Source organism: Python bivittatus, unplaced genomic scaffold (genome assembly GCF_059951505.1).
Source record: "Python bivittatus isolate LINGU-HERP-01145 unplaced genomic scaffold, Pbiv_v1 ctg000340_np1212, whole genome shotgun sequence".
Lineage (NCBI taxonomy): Eukaryota > Metazoa > Chordata > Lepidosauria > Squamata > Pythonidae > Python > Python bivittatus.
Genome location: NW_028277056.1, coordinates 16,221,442 through 16,242,354, shown reverse-complemented (window position 1 = coordinate 16,242,354; position 20,913 = coordinate 16,221,442). Strand labels below are relative to the sequence as shown.

Here is a 20,913-nt window from a genome sequence, read left to right as displayed (position 1 = left end):
CTTTGTGTAAACATGTCCAACTTGCTGACCCCAGTGGAGCAGCTCTTGGTTTTCTAACCTCTTCTGAATTCTGCAGAGCTCAGGAAGAGATCCATGTCAGACCCTCCCAGCAGGGAACAAGAGAGCAGAGGAGGTGGCTTCTCCTCCAGAAGCTTGATCTCCTCAGTGAGTGACATGAGCCCAGAACACCCAGCCTCTGCAGTCCCTTGCCATTGTCCATGCTGGCTAAGGCCCATGGAACCAAAGTCCAAAATGTGTGGAGGATATCAAGTTGTCTACTATGCATCCAGGGGGAGGAAGGCAGGCAAGCGGAAGTCACTTGCCCTTGTAAGTGCCACCAACTCATATGTTTCAGGCAGGAAGGGGAAATGGAAGAGAAAAGCCCAACTCGGGGGGCTTTGTCTTACAGAGAGGAGCAACCTAGTCAAAGGGGCCAAACTTCTCTTTCACCTGTGCGGCTTGAGCCTGAGGATCTCCTCTGTGGTGGCCAATCCTACTTACACATCAGCAGACCCCAAGCCACTCACGTCTGGGCTGCCACTTAGAATTCAGGGCCAGTGGGTCAAAGCCAGGACCCAGGACCATCCAGGATCCCCTGCCAAACAGGCACGAAGAAACCAATCTCAAAGCTTGATCTTTGTCCCCTGCTCCCTGCCTTGGAGATCAGAAGGCGCTCGCCCCAACTCCAACCTTGCTCTGGAGGGGCGGTGGGGGCGGTGGGGGGGAGAAGTGGGACAAACTGAGATTGCGAAGGTGGGAGCTCGCCCAGGTGTCTGAGCGGGAGGAGATCTTGTCCCGATCCCCTGCATCGCTCGCTCCCGGGCGCACCTCAAGAGCACCCCCTCTAATAGCTTCCCCCAACTTCCGAGAGAAGATCCGGTTTCTCGCTGGCCCCGGGGCCTGTGGGAGGGGATCTGCTCGCGCAGGTTGCTCGGAATCAGGAGAGCGTCTCTTTCCTCCCCTCTCGGCCCCCTCCTCCCCCCTGCGCAGCACCAATCCCGGCCCGCCGCGCCTCCTTTGGAGTCAAAATCACCGGCGCCTTTTCCTCCCGAAGGCAACTAGAGAAGGGAAAGGGCTGCACGCGCTCCCGAGCCATCTAGCCGTCCCGGCGCTGCCCCGGGCGCCTCCCGGAGCTGAGAGACCCCCCGCCGCTTCCGATCGCTCCGGCCAGCTCCGCGGAAGACCTTGAACCCCATCCCGCTCGGCCAGCCCAGAAGGGCGACCCGCTCGGCAGCGACAGAGGGCGAGGGGGGCGTTGTAGCCTCCGGCTCGCCCGCCAGCCTTCTCTTCTCCCCCCTCCCCTCCCACACATAAACACACCGCAGTGCGCGTGTGAGGGCAACTCCCCTCGTTCAGAATCCCTTTTCTTGCCGGAGCGCCCGGTGGCGGAAAGGGAGACGCGAGAGCTTTCCCGGTCTCGCTCTCGTCCCTAAGTCGGCGAAGAGATCCCCCACAGCCATTCCGCGAGAATCTGTTTAGAAAGTTTCTTGACTTCGGACGTGAACTCAGAGAACGGAGGCGAACGGGGCAAAGGAAGGGAGCGGGTCCTTTGCGGGCTTGAAAAGTGCTGTGGAGAAGATCCACCACGGGCAAGAAGATCGGTCGCCTTGATTCTTTGCATTTTGAAAGACTTTCACCTCTGCGCCGAGTCCCGATGCAACTGCTCGCGCCATTCCTCCTTTACGTGGTCGCCTGGGCCAGCTTTTGCCCCCAGCAGCCGGGGTCCGCCGCCGGCAGCCAGAGCGGGTCGATCAGAGCCTTGCGCGCCTCGAACCGGCGGCGAGATGGTGAGTGTCTTTCTCCACCTATTCCTCACTGATGGGGGACATTGGCCAGGCGGCCGCCAAAACCTGGAGGTTGTGAAAGCGCGCCCCCTGCAAGTTCTCCTGAGAAGTGCACTTGAACAGAGAGTGAAAAAGAGGGGAAAAGGTTGGGGATGGAGGGATGTGCAAACAACTTTTCTTCAACCCTCTCTTTACTTTTTGGACTGCTTACAGCCAGACATTTCCTACCTCCAGTGTAAATGGTCACAGAAGTAATGCATGGACCCGAGGTGATGGATTAAAACTAGTATACAGTACATAAGTGAAAAATTACACTCAGGTTGTGGAAAGGCTTCACATGTAGCAAATTCATACCATGTAAAGCAATGGATAAATTGAAAGGTGGTCTGGGTCCCATGAAATAAAATGTTCACAACTTCAGTTGAGTTAGATGCTCAAGTCATGGTTCTGATAAAGGTATATCTTTTCACAGATCTATAGTCACCCACGTGTTGTCGCACATACTGCTGCAAAAGTTGTAGGCACTATCAGCAACCCAGAGGAATAATGGCTAGTAAATTCTGCCCATTGGGGGAAACCCAAAAGTATGCATCTTCCTTAGGATTTCAGGTTGATAGGATAACTGCATGCAGCTCTCTCAGAATCTTCTGGCAGGACCATCTCATTCATTAGGCTTTTGCATGAGATTATTGCTTTTGTATAAGGAGCAGAATCACAACCAAGGCAGAAAGTATTGTGTGTGGTAATGCTAAACTAACTGACCTTTAAAAAACATGCTGGCAGCATATACATGCTTAGGCAAGGCATAGCCAGTGAACAGTTTCCTGGTGAATATTTCCACATCATGTATACACTCTGCATTGAGTTTTCACCACATAGAAGTTCTTTCCATGTGAAAAACCCACATTTATGAAAAGCTGGCTTTATGTTCTTTAATCAGTGGGAATCCCATGAAAAGTCTTATCAAGGGGTTAACACATGGGCAGGGTCTCAAACTACCTACATTGTCATCTCTTGAGTTCACACAGGAAAAAAAAGGTGAAGCAGTCATAGCCTGTGGTTATTTAATGTGCAACATCTCAGGCTTAACTGCATGCACCTTCAGACAGCTATCTCAGATGGCACGGCTGGAAAGTACTATTTTCAACAGTGTCAAGAACGTCTTTCAGTTCAAGGTTAAAATGAACTAGGTAGACCATTGATTGATTGATTGATTGATTGATTATGTGCCATCAAGTAGTTTTTGACTCCTAGTGACCGCATAGATTTTCTCCGTGATGTTCTGTTCTTGGTTCTTCAGGTCTTACAACAGTACACCCATTACCACTGTAACTAAGTCTATCCACTTTGCTGTTAGTCATCCCCTTCTTCTCTTTCCTTCCATTTTTCCAGCATTAGAGCCTTCTCCAAAAAAATTAGGTCTTTGCATAATGTGCCTGAAGTAGGATAATTTGAGATTGGTCATTTGTGCCTTGAGTGAGAACTCTGGGTTAATTTGTTCAATGATCCATTGGTTTGTCTTCTTGGCTGTCAGTGGTATTCTCAGGAGTTTTCCAAGTAGATCAATGATGCATTCACAATTCCAGAATTCTACTTGTAGATAACTCCACTAGGCATAGTAGAGTAATACCTGTATTATCAACCAAAAGGTGTAGAAGTGCATATAGGTTTTCAAACTTCCCAGAACTCTTCAACAGGCAAGATGCTATTAAAAAACAAACAACAAAAAACAGTTCTGGAGAAGGTTAGATGTTTGAGCTGTGAGGTCTGCACTTCAGAGTCAATCTCAAAATGAGACTGTTGGGGAAGTAACGTTGGGGAAACAGAGAGAAAAGGAGATCCATTCTTTATTGTTCAAAAATATAGGACATTCCACTGCATTAAAATGGATGTGAACAGCCATTAAAGGGGTACTTTAATTTGGATTCCTGCACTGAAATGATGACTTGATGGCCTAAATGTCTCCTTCCAGTCCTATGATTCTATGAACCATAGGATGCAAATTGGTATAAATTCTGCAACATTTTCAGATATTTTTGATCAACCAGTTCCTGTGTGTGACTAATTTCTAAGATCAGAAGTGCTGGGTCTTAGAAGTGTGCCCTCAAACTATCTTCTAGATGGGATGTTGGTTATTTAGGACCAAAAGAAGTAGTATTTCTTGCTTATGATAACATGTTATATTCTTCCTTTTCAAATGGTCTCTTGCCCATCAAAGCTATTAACAGAGTTGTAAGTTATTCCAAAACAGAGTTGTAAGTTACTCCAAAACATCTTAAGCAAACCAAAAGACCCAGTAGCCCAAGAAGCAAAAAACAGGAGTCATCTACAACATATAGTGTAAGGACTGTAACAACCATTATGTAGAACAGACAGGCAGCAGACTTGCAGAGCACATCCATGAACACCAACTAGCAGTCAGAAGACATGATGAAAACTCCTTAATCTCACAACACATGGACAGACGTAACCATAGTTTCAACTGGGAAACTGTCAGCATCTTAGACCAAGCTAAATCCAAAAATGCAAGGGAATTCTTGGAAGCTTGGTATTCAGACAAGGCAGCCATCAACAGACACACAGAGGTAAACAACATCTACACACTATTCAAAAGAGGGAATAGAAAGGAAAACAAAAGACCAGAACATCTCCTCACCAGCAGTCATCATCACCCAGATAAGCAGAGATTAACACCAAGATTATCACCAGACATACAATCAAGCAGTAAACAATACTCTAATCAAGGAACTACCAGAGAGAAAAAATAAAACCAAACCAAACCCACACCCTCACCAACAATGGCAGGGCCCACCACTGGATATAAACAGAGAGCGAACCTCATCCCATTCTAGCACTGAAGATGTTACCTAGCTGGGTAATGAAACGTTTGCAAGAAAACAACCAAGCTCAGAGAACCCCAAGGACTCCACAGTGTAAGTTATGTTATACATTTGGCATCAGTGTATCCAACATATACAGATTGAAGCTATTGGCACCTCTCAGGCTGCATCTCTGATTTTTGTGGTCTCCAGAATCACTCTGCTGAAATTCAGCATCAAAACTGAAACTTTCATCTGCATGATTTTCAGCAGCATGATAGTCTCTCTATTCTTTGTACAATTTAAGGCTTAACATAGGTAGTATAAGCTTCCCATGTGGGGGTGGGGAAGGAGGTTGCTATAACTGTTTTGGGTTTAAGAAAAGACAAGGTCCAAAGGGGAGAAGAAAAAGAAAAAAGACAGGTTGAAAATGTCAGCTCTTTCAAGTAAGGTAGTATATTCTTATGGCCTTCTAAGCCAAGTGTGGCCATAATGAGGGCTGCCAATGTAGTTTGTTTTAAAAGAGGACTAGAGCAATTCATGGAAAATAAGTCAATCAGTGGCTATTACTTCAGACCTCAGGATCAGAGATAGCATCACTTCTAGTATCTCTTGATACCTGCCTGCTGAGAGAAATGGGCTCCTGCTTGCAAGACAACTAATTGACTGCTGGACTGGACTAGGCAGACCTTTGGTCTGATCAGGAGGCTTGCTATTATGTATGTTTCTTCTCCAAGGTGTCCTTCACCATCCAGACAACCCACTTACCAAGCAATGTGAATTTCAATCTCCTGGATTTCAGTCTCCTGTCTATGCTCTAAAATAGAATCCTAGTGCAGAAAGCTAATTCTATGGCTGAATGCCTTGGGAGTTTCATCTGTGTGAAATTATTTCACTTGCAGATGGCATTAAACTATCTTTATTTGATAGTTAAGTATCAGGCAGAAAACCAAAATTCAGAGTAAAGAACAGCTTAAATTTGTGCTGGAGGAATTCCTCCCCCTTTTTTTGTTTTTTATTTGTTTAAGCTGAGTGAGTGATAGAAAGCAGCTTAGCATTCATGACCCCCTCCTACTGCTAGATTGGCCCTCCCTGCTGGATTTCTGAATATTCAAATGCCAAGAGTTGGAATAAACCAAGCTCATAAAATTGTTTCCTCTCCTTGCAAATCTTCACCGAGATCTCTGCAGCTGCAGTTTTGTGGCATCATAAGACTTAAGATTTCTAGTGATTCAAATGAAAGGGGGGGGCAGGGAAGAAACCACAGAATTTCCTTTGTTGAGGGAGGTGGGCAGTTGAGTAGAAAAAGGAACACAGAGGGGAATACAACAGTGAATATAAATTCTGCCCCCCCCCCGTTGTGTAAATATTAAGTTTTTCAAAGATTTACAGCTGCAAACAGCTGGACCCTTAACACTTCTCCATAGCAGATGTTTACAAAGGGAAGTCCTTGAAGAAATAATAGCAGAGCTTAAGGAAGTCTTCAAGAGCTGCAGAAGGTGTATTATCCTTCCTCCAATCAATCAGTTCCTGGTCTCTCCTCTAATATCATATTGTTCAAGAGTAGGACTGCATTTCTCTTCTGCTCCCAATTCCCAGTATTTCAACCCCCAGGCATTTAGTGAAGTTCCCTAGTTTAGAGGTGGGGAGTGCTTAGTCTTATTTGGGATATCTCCCCAGGAGTAGCCTTGTGTCCTGCCAGTTTCAGGACTCATGCTGCGTCCATGGAGAGAGTATATTTAGGGCTGCAGGCAAAGGAAAACTGTACCTTTCTGCCTTTTCAACTATGTCTTTGATTTAGATGCAGCTTTTGAAACATGCTTTCTTTTTCCTAATCTATCAACCTGGAATTGCTGGCATACAATAATAGATTATAGGTCTCCCCTGCCTTTTAAAAAAAATCTGTCCCAAATGTACATTTTGTTTTATAAAGTCTGCCCCAAGCTGAACATGTTCCAACATTACTCCTTGAATTACAGTGCTAGGGCAAAATTCAGTAAAATATTCCAGGCTCTTGTCCAGATTTCAACAACCTTTGCTGCTTTGAAGAAAAAAAAATTAAAATAAAAAAAAAATTGAGCAATTCCTGATCTACTGCTAGAGACCACCAGTTTAAATGTTGGAAACTCTAAGACAGTAAGATCTTTTTGCACAATGGGAAATAACCATTTGGATTACTTTTCCTAGAAACCTTTAGATAAAAAGCACTTATTTTAGTAACTGAACAGATTTTAAGAAAACAACTGTATTCATCTTTCATGCAGTAGAGGTCCTTTTGCTTTGCCAAGTCAAGTACTACAGAGCCAGATGTTGCAGTACCCTGGAATCAAGCTAAGTTATGGCAACTTAAGTCTCCTAAGCCAAAACCTAGCCAGGAGAAGAAGTATGTGGAACAAGAAAAAAAATGAAGAAATTAATAGATACCACATTATAATTCAATCAACCACTATTGCAGTCTAGCTCTTATATTTCAGTCTTGCATAACAAAATCATGCTGGCGGAACAAAGGAGCTAAGTTCCCATCCACTTCTTTCAGTGTGCTCAGTATTCCACAAACTCTTGAACTGGAAGAGTTCTAGCAAGGTTTCACTCCCTCAATGGCCCTGTTCTGTTGGCAGCTATGGTAACGGCTTGATTATTATAGCCAATCGCTACTGGGAAGCAATCAAGGTTCTGGAGTGCCTTGCATTTTTAGCCACTCTTCATCTCCATCTCATTCCCCTGGAGGACTGACTAGGTAGAACTTGAGCATCACTCCACAGTTGACTAGGGTTTGGGGTTTATATTGCATGACTGACTGGGAGAGGGTAATTTGATTCATAGTTGCCTGACACATGTTGAATTAAAACTGCCCCTTTCTTGCTGGTTCTTACTGGGTTAGTGATTTTATGCAACACAGCACAACGTAATTTGTTTGACTAGGCATGTTGTGCAAGCCCACCATTATGTGGTTGAGTTCATACAATATACTTATATTCATTACTGAAGTAGCCCATTTTCAATATTTGTACATTTCAATATTTGTACATTTGTTCTCTGTATTGACAAAGGCACCAGGCTAGAAACTGGGAGACCATGAGTTCTAGTCCTGCCTTAGGCACGAAGCCAGCTGGGTGACCTTGGGCCAGTCACTCACTCTGAGACCTAGGAAGGAAGCAATGGCAAACCATTTCTGAAATCTTGCGAAGAAAACTGCAGGGACTTATCCAGGCAGTTGCCAGGGGTAAACATTGAGTCGAAGGCACAATAAATAAATAAAATTGACCATAAAAGTTAACAGACTGGTTTCATACAACACAGTGAAGTATCCAAAAAACCCCAACAAAATAAAAACCTAACATTATAATTAACCAAGCTTTGTACACTGTACACATGAAATAATTAGTTCCTTAAATGCCCTGATTAAGTGCAGCCTTTGCATACAGGGAGCTATAGAACAAGCCACAATTCTGTTGTGCGATTCATGACATCATGACATGAATTGTATAATTTGCATCAGTTGTGCCATACAACCGATGCAAATTATGTAATTTGAATTATGATGTCATGATAGACATGATGAAATGTCACTTGCCTCACCCCCTTTGCCTGTGGCTATAAGGGTTTGGTAATTAAGTGAATCTCAGCATTCTCAGTGCACAGACCCTTTGCACACATCCTGGTTTCAGAGGCACAAAACGGGTCTAATATGTTCACAGGAATAGCTGTGCTTGTCTTGAAGCAAAAGCAGCAACTAGTTTTGTGGCATTTCAAAAAGTAACATATGGATTATATCAGAGGTTTTCATGGATTACATCTTATGTCATCAGATATACAAGGTGTCCTTGACTGTATATACATACACACAGACATTTATGATTTGATGGAAGGTAATTCTAAACAATGAGGACAGAGCCAAACAAAATGCTGAAAGCAGAGACAATGATAAATACCTAACTGTCAATGGCCATTCACAAAACGGTTATTGAATCACGATACAGTCATCCTCGCATAGGTTAGGTAATTAATTGGATGGTTTCTAAATAGATTATTCTTGCTCAAATCCCAAGATCCATACCTCTTGATGAATTGTGTTACGTTGCAGTTCACTGGTTTTTACTCTTTGGATAATATTTTAAACATGTGATGAAGTGGACTGTAGTCCATGAAAGATTTCATCAGTATAAAGCTTATGTGTCACAAGTCCCTTCATACTTCTGTTGAACTGTAGATGGAACTGGAGGACATAAGAGGAAGAAGCTGCATGGTTTACATAATGCAAAATCTACCTTTCCCTATCTTGGAATCCACTACAAATGTTGGACTAAAGCTCCCTGCTTCACCCCGTGCAGCACAGGAAATAGTGACATATCGGGCTGTGGGAATCATTATTTGTATTTACAAGGGAGCAAGTCCTTTAGCGCAGGGAGAGGTATCATGGTAACTATGGAACCACCATAACTGAAACACTACTCTTAGTGCCCACCACGTTCCAAAGCAGTTTTGAATGTCTTGCTATCCATAAAAAATGGACCAAAGACTAGAGGAGCATCTTGAGGACAAACAGCAACTACCAAACTTGCCTTATGCTTTACTGACCATGGCAGCCATTTTGTGAGAATATCCACAATATGCAGCAGAGCTAGACTCCACTCTTCCACCTCTGTGATTCTGTGCTTCTAAAATGTCATAATAATTAATTAGATTTCTATCCCGTCTTTCCTCCAGGAGCTCAAAGCTGTGGTCATTGTAATCCTTTGTCCATGTTTTCCCCCCACAAAAATAACACTGTGATATAGGTTAGGCTGAGAGATAATAGCTGGCTGAAAACCATAGGTGAACTTTTATGGTCAAAACTATACTTAAATGAGAGTTTCCCCCACCCGCTAGTCCTATTCCACATCTTAACTGCCACATCACAGAGGTTCATAAAGATTTGCCCACCCCTTTCATAGTAGCTTACAAAATGCATCTCACCAGGTTGACAGAGATTGAGGTGAGGGATGCTTAGAGCATATGCCCATAACAATTTCACTAGCTCAGCTCTTAACTAAACATCTGCCTTTGAACTCTAGAATAACGAGGGAAATTACAAATCTGGTTCATCTGTAATCAATATGCTGGAGTTCCACAAAGCACTTGGCAGTCAGTGTCTGCCTTGTTTTATCAGATAGATGTATATCATGCCAAAGCAGATATTTCAATTATAAACTCGCCAGTTAGTCTCAGAGTTACAGGAAACAACTGAATGGTATTATCAGCAGAAACCTTTAAGAACCCTTTAAAGTACTTCTGTCTCATCACAATTTTTTTATAGTTAAAAATACATAAAATTGATAGATAAAATTGCAGATTTCTAGTTCTGAAAGGATGGCGTGATGGCAGTCAAAGACAATAGTCTACTGTGAAAACTGGCCATGCAAAAAGATGAACAATATATTTTTTCCCCTCATTGCAGTCTTCATCTTGCAAAGGTACATTATGACATCTGCTTTAAATTAGCCTTTGGTGGCCTGGTGGATCATAATTCCTGTCACCTACAAGCAGCAGATTCTCAAGGATGGATTCTCCCTTCAGTAGAGACAGTAATACTGAAACAACCCAAGAGAAAAAACTCCCTCATGATGTCTTCTTTTGGGAATTAATAGAAATGTAGGAAGCCAAGGAAGCTGTCGTTTGCTGGAAAGATGGCAGTACAAAAAACCCAGGCCATTCATACACATCCCTGGCCTTGCTTCTCATTAAATAAGTGCAAGAACACCACATTCTTGCATAAGTGCAAGAATACCACGTAGGAATTCCTCCAAAAATCTCTTCTCCATTGAAATATTTATGAAGTACATTCTCTTTGATGAAATGGAATGAGAATTGGTTGGGCAAATGCAAAATGAAGCTTTACTTTTAATTAGCTTTTCTCAGACTGACGTGCTACAGATGTGTTGGACTGCTATTCCCTTCATCTTGAGCTAGCACAGCTATGCTGTCTGGAATCAGAAGTTATGGTTTTAGACCATGCCTGATGGTTGTTGTTTTTTTCTCCCTGCACAAAACCTCTGGCTCATTGCAAACTTCACCCTCCCCAAAATGTTAAGCTTGGCCTACAGACACTGATACGTTGTCCATGGAATGTTCTGCTTTCTGGCTCTTCTGTGGCTGGCACACTTGCTTTGATTCAGTTTCACTGCTACTTGTAGATTTGGATTTAGGCAAGGGCTGTGTTCCAGGACGCTGTGGGACTTGGGAAACTGAGGCAATGAAGCCTTGGTCCAGCTGCTGCCCCAAAGACAAAATAGTGAAGATGGTTTTGCAGTATTTTCTTTGGATACCACGTAGTGGGAAATCCTGCCTCATTGCGTGTCCTACCTATTGGGTTTCATCCCATTCCCAGGATGGAATACAGCAGTGGGGTGCTTCTGTGGCTGCACAAAATTGCTGCCAAGGATGTGTGGAAGTGACCTTGTTTTAATTTCTGTAGTTGTATTTGAACTGTTGGTACATTTTAGCCTGAAGGGTTTTATTTATCTTCTTGTGAGTCGCTTTAAATGCCTCTGTGTGGCAGTAAGGCAACATAAAATTAATTTTGATGAGTGAATGGGATAATATGGACTGAGTGAATTCAGTGTGGGTCACTGCAGTGCTTCCTGAACTAAAAACGTATTGCAGGCTTCCCTAATTTGATACCCTCCAGGCATATGCTGATTATGACATCTTGGAGTTTCACTTGACTCATCTGAAAGGGCATGAGATTGGAGAAGGCTAATTATTCTGTAAAGAATCTTCTGCAGTTTTTTTTCATTATAAGAATAGCAGCCCAAATAAACATGTACGGGTATTTCTCCTACTATGAAGTATGGCATTTCCTGGGGTTCTGGTAAGTCATAAATTCTCTATGACATCAAGCTTCCTATTGTATCTGAGTAGTTTCTGGTCTCATTCCTTGGCACTGATCTCCATCTCACGTTTTAAAAGGCAGCTTCCTACATTTGTGCTTTGGCAGTTTGAGCTCCCAATGGGGGAAGGCTGAGAAAGGAACTACTTGACCTGCAGAATCAACTTCCTGCTTGCTTCCAAATGCCTCTATTCTGTGTGTGGACCTATATGAATCTGAACTCCATGGAAGCATAAAACTAACTACATACATTTTTAAAATATGACAAGCTTAGTCTTAGTCTTTCCCATTGAGATAGAACATGGCAACATCCCCAACCAAGTTAGTAACCTCATTTGACATTCAGAGCATTGCAAGAGAAGGGGATCTGGAATCTGATTGCCTCCTTTGTTTCCTATCTTCCTATCTTCCAATAGTGTTGCAGCAACTATGAGTCACCTTGTGTGAGATGGGCGGCTGTATAAATATGATAAACAAACAAACTATGATGTCACATAATGTTATGGAAGGAAGAGTCAGCCATAGAATACTAGGGCCTGATAGCATCTTGCTGGAATGTTAGTCTGGTGACAATGCATGAGAAATGCCATGGGACTACACAGTGTTTCCCCATGTATTGTTTTAATTGAAGTCAGTGGGACATACTTGACCTAAGTTATTTCCGGATTGCCTGGTGGCGACGACATCGATGTGACAGGAAGCAGTGTTTATTTTTCCCACATGGCTCACTGCTGCATTGGAGGTTAAGGAAGGTTCATTTGAAAGTGCCATGAAGAGGCTTTGAGAGACTTTGCAGCTGACTTGAAACCAAGTAGGATCAGTTGCAGCCATAACAATTATATGCTTAGAAAACAGTTGGCTGCTTCACTGATTTAGATATGCTTCATCTGGGATGCGGTATTCCAGTTTTCTTAGCAAACACTTTTGGGCATAAAAGAAGTCATCGTTTTAATCCTGGATTGTTGATAGGGCAATCAATTCAGCATTCAGCATTTCAGCCTCAAAAGGACATACATCACCCCCCAAAAGAGTAACATGAAATTTGCAAATGCTAATTGCTGTAAAGAGAAATATTTAGAAAGTGTAATTATAAATTAAATAGAAATGTATGTATATCCCACCTGCCCTCCAGGATCTCTAGGTTCTTAGACACCTCTTTCAGTTTTTACCCACAAAAATGACAACATGAGACCGAGCAGCCTAACCTGGCCCAGAGTCACCCAGTGAGTTTACACAGCCAAGAAAGACTTAAATTTGGGCCTCTCTGATCTTAGTTGATGCCCTATCACACCACATTCTTTCTCATATAAAGAAGACACCTGGCCAGATGTTTTAAGACCTTTGGACTCTTCTTTTAAGTATCCTTTATTTTTAAAGTGGATTTGAACTGGACGCTTTTCAAATATACCCCTAACCCTTTTAACTAGACCAGTTTGTGACAGCCCTTCATCAGCTCAGTTGTTCTTTGTCAATTAGGAAATGTGGCCACTCTTGTTTTGAACAAGCCATGCTGAAAATCACAGAAGATTTAATGAGTAATGTTTTGTTGTCTCCATCCACCTTCACTGGAAATTTCTGTGTCTTATCTTAGGCATATACAGTATTTCAGGGGTTGCAATTAATATTGGAGCTGGGGTCAGCAAAGGGAGGGGGAGCTATATTTGCATAGCACCTGATGGTTACATTCATACAACATATACAGCTTGGTTAGTTTGGTATGCCCTCAGCCCTTTTGTTTAATTTTGATTCAGTGTTTTAATCTAGTTAATGAATTAATCTGGGTTTACTGAAGATATTGATCCATAAACTAATCAAATGAGCTGGGTTTGTACAATACATTAAGCCTCTCCCAAGGAATAGAAGTTAATACTGAGCATATTATGTAAGAATGGCCTTTAAGTCTTTAACTGACTTACAGTAGTTAAGCGTGTTATTTGAATGCACCCTTTTTATTGAAGGCATCATTCTAACTTGTGGAGTTCAAGGCAGGCTGTATGTATGGCACATTACTTTTTCCTCCAGCACTTTTTTGAGGATCTACCATATGGGCCAACTGTTTCACCTGGACTAATGGTGGGATTAGTTTATTCCTTAGGACAATCATTTATAGGAAGTTCACACCAGTTCATAAAATCTTAGGTGTCTAAACTCTACTACAACCCTAAACTGTAATCCTAACCCAAAACTATTAATTTAGCATATAATAAAAATTGCACAAAACTGAAAATCTCACTGTCATATTGCATTCCTTGGAACTGTCCTCAGGGATGAGCCTAAGGTCAATCTGCAATTGATCTGTGTTTTCTTTCCATCACATTTTCTAAAAAGCTACTTCCTTAGAAGATTGACAGAAAATACATCTTCTTGTTTTCAAATTCTAATAACTGAATCTTAGAACAATTGTAGTATGCAGTAAAAAAAGATTAGCAATAAAATATTAAACTGATTGCGTCTAAGTGCCCACACTTAAATGAAATGGGTCAGAAAGCAGCAAAAATATATCTTGTTTTATCTAATGACTTACTTGATTTTAAGTGAGTTATATTAAAAAAAAACCTGAATATACAAGTGGGGCAAAAAAGTATTTAGTCAGCCACCAATTGTGCAAGTTCTCCCACTTAAAAAGATGAGAGAGGCCTGTAATTTTCATCATAGGTATACCTCAACTATGAGAGACAAAATGGGGGAAAAAATCCAGAAAATCACATTGTCTGATTTTTAAAGAATTTATTTGCAAATCATGGTGGAAAATAAGTATTTGGTCAATATCAAAAGTTCATCTCAATACTTTGTTATATATCCTTTGTTGGCAATGACAGAGGTCAAACGTTTTCTGTAAGTCTTCACAAGGTTTTCACACACTGTTGCTGGTATTTTGGCCCATTCCTCCATGCAGATCTCCTCTAGAGCAGTGATGTCTTGGGGCTGTCGCTGGGCAACACGGACTTTCAACTCCCTCCAAAGGTTTTCCATGGGGTTGAGATCTGGAGACTGGCTAGGCCACTCCAGGACCTTGAAATGCTTCTTACGAAGCCACTCCTTCGTTGCCCGGGCAGTGTGTTTGGGATCATTGTCATGCTGAAAGACTCAGCCACGTTTCATCTTCAATGCCCTTGCTGATGGAAGGAGGTGTTCACTCAAAATCTCACGATACATGGCCCCATTCATTCTTTCCTTTACACGGATCAGTCGTCCTGGTCCCTTTGCAGAAAAACAACCCCAAAGCATGATGTTTCCACCCCCATGCTTCACAGTAGGTATGGTGTTCTTTGGATGCAACTCAGCATTCTCTCTCCTCCAAACACAACGAGTTGAGTTTAGACCAAAACGTTCTACTTTGGTTTCATCTGACCATATGACATTCTCCCAATCCTCTTCTGGATCATCCAAATGCTCTCTAGCAAACTTCAGATGGGCCCAGACATGTACTGGCTTAAGCAGGGGGACACATCTGGCACTGCAGGATTTGAGTCCCTGGTGCCATAGTGTGTTACTGATGGTAGCCTTTGTTACTTTGGTCCCAGCTCTCTGCAGGTCATTCACTAGGTCCCCCCGTGTGGTTCTGGGATTTTTACTCACCGTTCTTGTGATCATTTTGACCCCACGGGGTGAGATCTTGCATGGAGCCCCAGATCAAGGGAGATTATCAGTGGTCTTGTATGTCTTCCATTTTCTAATTATTGCTCCCACAGTTGATTTCTTCACACCAAGCTGCTTGCCTATTGCAGATTCAGTCTTCCCAGCCTAGTGCAGGTCTACAATTTTGTTTCTGGTGTCCTTCGACAGCTCTTTGGTCTTGGCCATAGTGGAGTTTGGAGTGTGACTGTTTGAGGTTGTGGACAGGTGTCTTTTATACTGATAACAAGGTCAAACAGGTGCCATTACTACAGGTAATGAGTGGAGGACAGAGGAGCCTCTTAAAGAAGTAGTTACAGGTCTGTGAGAGCCAGACATCTTGCTTGTTTGTAGGTGACCAAGTACTTATTTTCCACCATGATTTGCAAATAAATTCTTTAAAAATCAGACAATGTGATTTTCTGGATTTTTTTCCCCATTTTGTCTCTCATAGTTGAGGTATACCTATGATGAAAATTACAGGCCTCTCTCATCTTTTTAAGTGGGAGAACTTGCACAATTGGTGGCTGACTAAATACTTTTTTGCCCCACTGTAGCTTTAACTAGAAAATGTTACATAAAGAAGAGCTTCTTAAAAAAGGGAATAGAAGTGAAGTTTCGTTTCAGTAGGATAAGTAAATTAAATACCTATTGTATGGAGAACATAACTGGATTTTCCCAAAAAGGTTCTAGAAGCTACTTCAGAATCACACTCTGCACAATGATCAAAGCAGACTTTAGTCTGTTCACATTTCCTATGTGAATATTGTGGTTTTCGAAACTTCCCCTGGATAGGTTTCTTAAGTTTTCTACGTAACTTTCTATCAGCCATAACTCTGTACACAGTGTTATTTTCATACTTCTTACAAAACATAAATTGTCACGTGAGGTTTGTGGCATACACTCCTAACAATTTATATCCATTTACCGAGGATAAGATTCTCTGTGTACTAGTCCTTGGAAAAATCCTGTTTCTAGTTAATCTGTATTGTTGCTTTCTAGTAATATCATGTTAAAAATTCAATAGCCTGAGCTGATAGAATTCAGGACTTAGTTCCCTCTCCAAGATGACAAGAAGTTAACAATCCACAGTGTGACATAGACAAAGGAGGAGGAGCTGTTTATCATTGTTTGTATTGTTATCTTCTATCTTTGTTTTCAGGAAACAGATTCCAGCTGGTTTCTTATACCTCATACCAGTGTTTCTCAACCGTGGCAACTTTAAGATGTTTGGACTTCAACTCCCAGAATTCCCCAGATAGCCATGCTGTCTGGGGAATTCTGGGAGTTGAAGTCCACACATCTTAAAAGTTGCTAAGGTTGAGAAACACTGCCTTATACATTATAAAACCGTTCAAGAAAGAAGAAGGAAACCATGTCCATTAGCTTACGTGACTGGTTTATTGTAGTCATGTGTAATACATTTTAAATTTGAAGTGTCACAAAGCCACAAAATACCCCATCCTGCTGCACCAGAAGTGTTCTGATGTTGGAATGAGCCATTCTGACCTTGCTGGAAGTAATCCAACTTCCAAATGAATGGTTATAACAGCAGACAGAGGTCAGAATACTGTATTTCCTTTTGACATTAGGCCATTTCTAGTAAGGTTGACACGGGCCAATGCAATGTCACACTCCCTCCAGTGAACCATTGGGACCCTTTGGGGCTAGAACATTTCAACCTAACACTCTTTTGTACAGTACACCTCTAATTTATTGCTTTCCATAAAAAGAAATGCCTTTCTAATGTACTTCTGCTGCTCTGCCTTGCTAAAAATATAGGAACTTTTCAGCTGTCTTGATTCTTCAATATGACTCTGTAGGGTAAGAAGAGAAGATGGTGCTTTGACCAAAATGTGTACACACACATCTGCAACTCCTTAAACCAAGGACATGTTTTCTCAGGCACAAGTTGCAGAGGCCAGCCTTACAGTCCCAGGAAAGAAGGAACTGCTTTAAGAAGTACCTGACAGATACTATGGGAGTGCCCCCACCCACCCACCAGACACATGGAAGCACTTTTTTCTTTCGAAATGCAAAATACTGCTCAGGCCTATTCTTCATGAGCTTGACTTCCGCACAGGTTTATCAGTTTCTATAGACAAGAGGTCTGCTGCGCTTTCATAGACGTGAAATGGAGAGAATTTCAGCAGTTCTACTTCATGGGGCATGTCCTGGGGAATATAAGCTGTGTTTTTAGGAGTTCTCTTCCAGTTGAGTTTAAAGAATATGAAGACAAATGCAAATACTTCACATTTAAAGGGAGTTTTTGAGTGTTTAAAGCGGTGTTTCTCAACCTTGGGAACTTGAAGATGTGGGAACTTCAACTCTCAGAATTCCCCAGGTAGCCTGCTGCCTGGGGAATTCTGGGAGTTGAAGGACCCACAACTTCATGTTGCTAAGGTTTTGACACAAAGATTTTAACAGCAGCAAATTGATTACAGCAAGTAATATTGTTCGTTACTGAGAATGATCAAGCAGGGTTGATAAAAACTAGGCAAGCAGCAGACAACATTAGGTTAGTTGTAGATCTAATAGACTTGAATAAAAATAAAGATACATTTGCAGTTTTACATTAGATGCTGAAAAAGCCTTTGACAAAATATGTAAACAGTACATGTTTGCCGTACTAAATAGATCTGGATTTCCTCTGGAATTTATAAAATGGATTAAGATATTATATGAGTCACCCATATCTAAAGATGTTTTCTTCTACTTTTTTGGCATTTCTCCTACTTTTCCACTATTTAGAAGAACTAGCTAGGATGTCCACTTTCACCCTTGCTTTTTAATATCTGTGTGGAATCCTTGGCTTGTGCTATTAGACAACATAGGGAGATTTACAGAGTAGTGCACAACTCAGATGAACACAAATTGGTTTTATTTGAGGATGATACTCTTTTGTTTATTTCTAAACCTCATACTGCTATTCCAGTGTTGATGCAAAAGATAGATGCCTTTAATAAAATAGCAGGATACTCTATTAACTGGTCCAAATCAGAATTGATGCTAATAGGTGAAAATCTGGTTACCTGTTCATTTAAAGAATATCAATTCTGTATTTGTAAATTAAATATCTAGGTATGTGTATAAGGATATAACTCTGTAATATGTAATATAAAGAAAAAATAGAGGTTTCTTTAGATATTGGCAGATGGGAGTCATTAAACCTCACCCTTTGGAGAAAGGTGAATGCTCTCAAAATGAATATTATTCCCAGATTAATATATATTCTGAGAAGAATTCCAGTTTTTATATCTGGAAAATATTTTCAGAAAATAAATTTTTTGTTTAGAAAATTTCCAGGGGCTCTTCAATTCCAAGAATATCTTTACAGAAAATGCAATTACCAATTCATGAGGGACAATGGCTGGTGTGGGTCTTCCGGGCTGTGTGGTCTTGAAGTCTTGTTTCCTAACGTTTCGCCAGCACCTGTGTTATAGAGATCTGGGGGGTGTGGGGGGGGGTTGGGTTACTGAGTGGCTGCTTGTTTTGGAGTCAGCATCTCTGTGTATTTTCCTGGGGATTAGGCAGGGTTTTTTTCTTCTATTGAGTTGTTAATGAGTGGCTGCTGGGGGTGATTAGCATGTTCATTGTGTGAACTGTTCACACGTCCTGGTGGTTGAGCTGAGTTCGTTGACCTTTTGCAGGCTGTATTTTTCAGGATTGGGAGCCTGGTTTTGTTGATTTTTAGACTCTCCTCTTTTTTTTTTTCTTTTTTTTTTTTTTATTGAAACTGTGCTGGTGTTTGTGAATCTCAGTGGCTTCCCGGTATAGCCTGGTATAGTGGCTGTTGGTGTTGTCCAGTATCTCTGTGTTTTCAAATAGGATTTTGTGTCCAGTGTGCTTGAGAGCATGTTCAGCTACTGCAGATTTTTCTGGTTGCTGTAGTCTGCAGTGCCTTTCGTGTTCTTTTATCCCCCCTTCCCCCCCCCTCAGATCTCTATAAATACCCACAGAAGGGTCACATCACCCTGGGCACAGAGAGAACTGCTCCTGTCTGTGCTCCTGCACTCTGAAGATGCCGGTCACAGATGCTGGCGAAACGTTAGGAAACAAGACTTCAAGACCACGGCCACACAGCCCGGAAGACCCACACCAGCCATCGTATGCCAGCCGTGAAAGCCTTCGACAATTCATGAGGGACAATTTGGTTTTCCAAATCTGGAGCTGTATCATCATGCTTTTCCATTGTCAAGTATTAAATACTGGAAGCCAACAATTGGTGTTAATTTTCTGATTTGGGCAGCTTTGGAATATACATATTATAGCACGTTTGGTTGGATGGACAGTATTAGGATCGAAATACACTAAAACACTAATTTCTAGAAATTAGATATTAGAATTTTCTAATCTCTGGAAACAATTTTGTCAGTTAAAAAGCTATGGAATGTAATGTCTAATTAAAAAAAAAAGGTTTTACTCCTTTTCCCATGTTAAATTGACTTTATGGGAAAACCCAACTTTAAAAAATGGGAAAAAGATGGTGATATGGAAAAATTGGATGGAAGCAGGAATATTGACTTTGGACCAACTGATAGATGATGAAGATGAATTTTTAACATGTTCTGTGTTAAGAGATAAATATCATCTATCAGATGTAACCCAGTTACATTTACAGGTACAACATTTGTTAAGAACATTGTTTGGACCAGCAGCATTTTCAGCTTCTGAGATACCTGGGATATTAGAACAACTTGTTAAATCCTTTAAAACTAAAAAAAACCCTCTACTATTAGTTTTTATAGATATTTGGTATCAATAAATGAATTTGATATGCAGATATTAAGAAATGAGTAGAATAAAGAATTAGAGGTTCCTATGTTGTCTAGACAATGGGAGAGTGTTTTAAATTCTATAGCAAGAGTGTCAATGGACCTCAAATTACAACTTATACAACAAAAAATAATATTTAGAATTTATTGGACTCCATTATGTTTGTATAGAAAAGGATTGTCAAAAACAGCATTTTGTTGGAGATGTAATAAGGACAATGCTTCTTTAAAACACATGTTTTTACAATGTCCTATGCTTATCAGGTTTTGGAAGAAAGTAATGAACTATATAAATATGATTGTGGGATGAAAGCTAAAATTTTCAGAGGATAATATTCTTTTGAATTACATAGCTACTACATGGAACCAGACAGTGTAAATAGATTCTCCATGCCCTTACTATGGCCAAAAGACTGATATTGCAGCATTGGAAAGATGAATGTGTAGCCCCATTCACTCAATGGATTGAAGACCTGATTGCACTTGCTACTTATGAGGGGATTGCCTATAGACGTAGACTTTGTATGGACAAATATAATGAAATCTGGGTCTCATTTATACAAAATACAGTAGGCTAAAAAAAATATGATAGTCATATAAATGTATTAGAAATATATACGTACTTGAATAATATTTGCATTAGATGTATATATATATATAATTGTAATTGTTTGCTGTTTATAATGACAGATTAACTTTTTTTCTTTGTTGTATTTCACTTCTTTGTTAAAGCACTTTCTATGTGTGTTTTTCCCCCCTTATTCTTCTCAATAATAAATACATTTTAAAAAGTTGCTAAGGTTAGGAAACATGGGTTTAAAGCACCTCACGTACAAGCCTGCCTGTAAGTTTTTTAATCTGCCTCATTTTGGACCGGCCAGTGCAGGGGGTCGAAAAAGGCAAGATAACAGAAACCCAAATTAAAACATTCCAGCAAATACCTGTCAATCCTTTGTTTAAACATATATGGTGAAGGGTGAAGCCTTTGCTTAAATATATATAGTAAATCCCACTACCTCTCTTTTGATAATCAATTCCACTCTCAACTTTTT

General features: G+C 41.0%; 1 protein-coding gene across 2 annotated transcripts in view; it reads left to right on the top strand.

The window, feature by feature from the left end:
- The first annotated feature begins 1,061 nt into the window (after window positions 1–1,061).
- The window catches only part of PDGFD (platelet derived growth factor D), a 155,357-nt gene continuing 135,505 nt past the window's right edge, over window positions 1,062–20,913 (top strand). The window contains exon 1 of one of the 2 annotated variants that reach the window (XM_088140625.1): window positions 1,062–1,787. In XM_088140625.1, the coding sequence (XP_087996751.1) occupies window positions 1,655–1,787 (133 nt within the window). In that variant the 5' untranslated portion in view covers window positions 1,062–1,654. The remainder of the gene's footprint in view (window positions 1,788–20,913) is intronic. The other variant, XM_088140624.1, reaches the window with a different exon arrangement.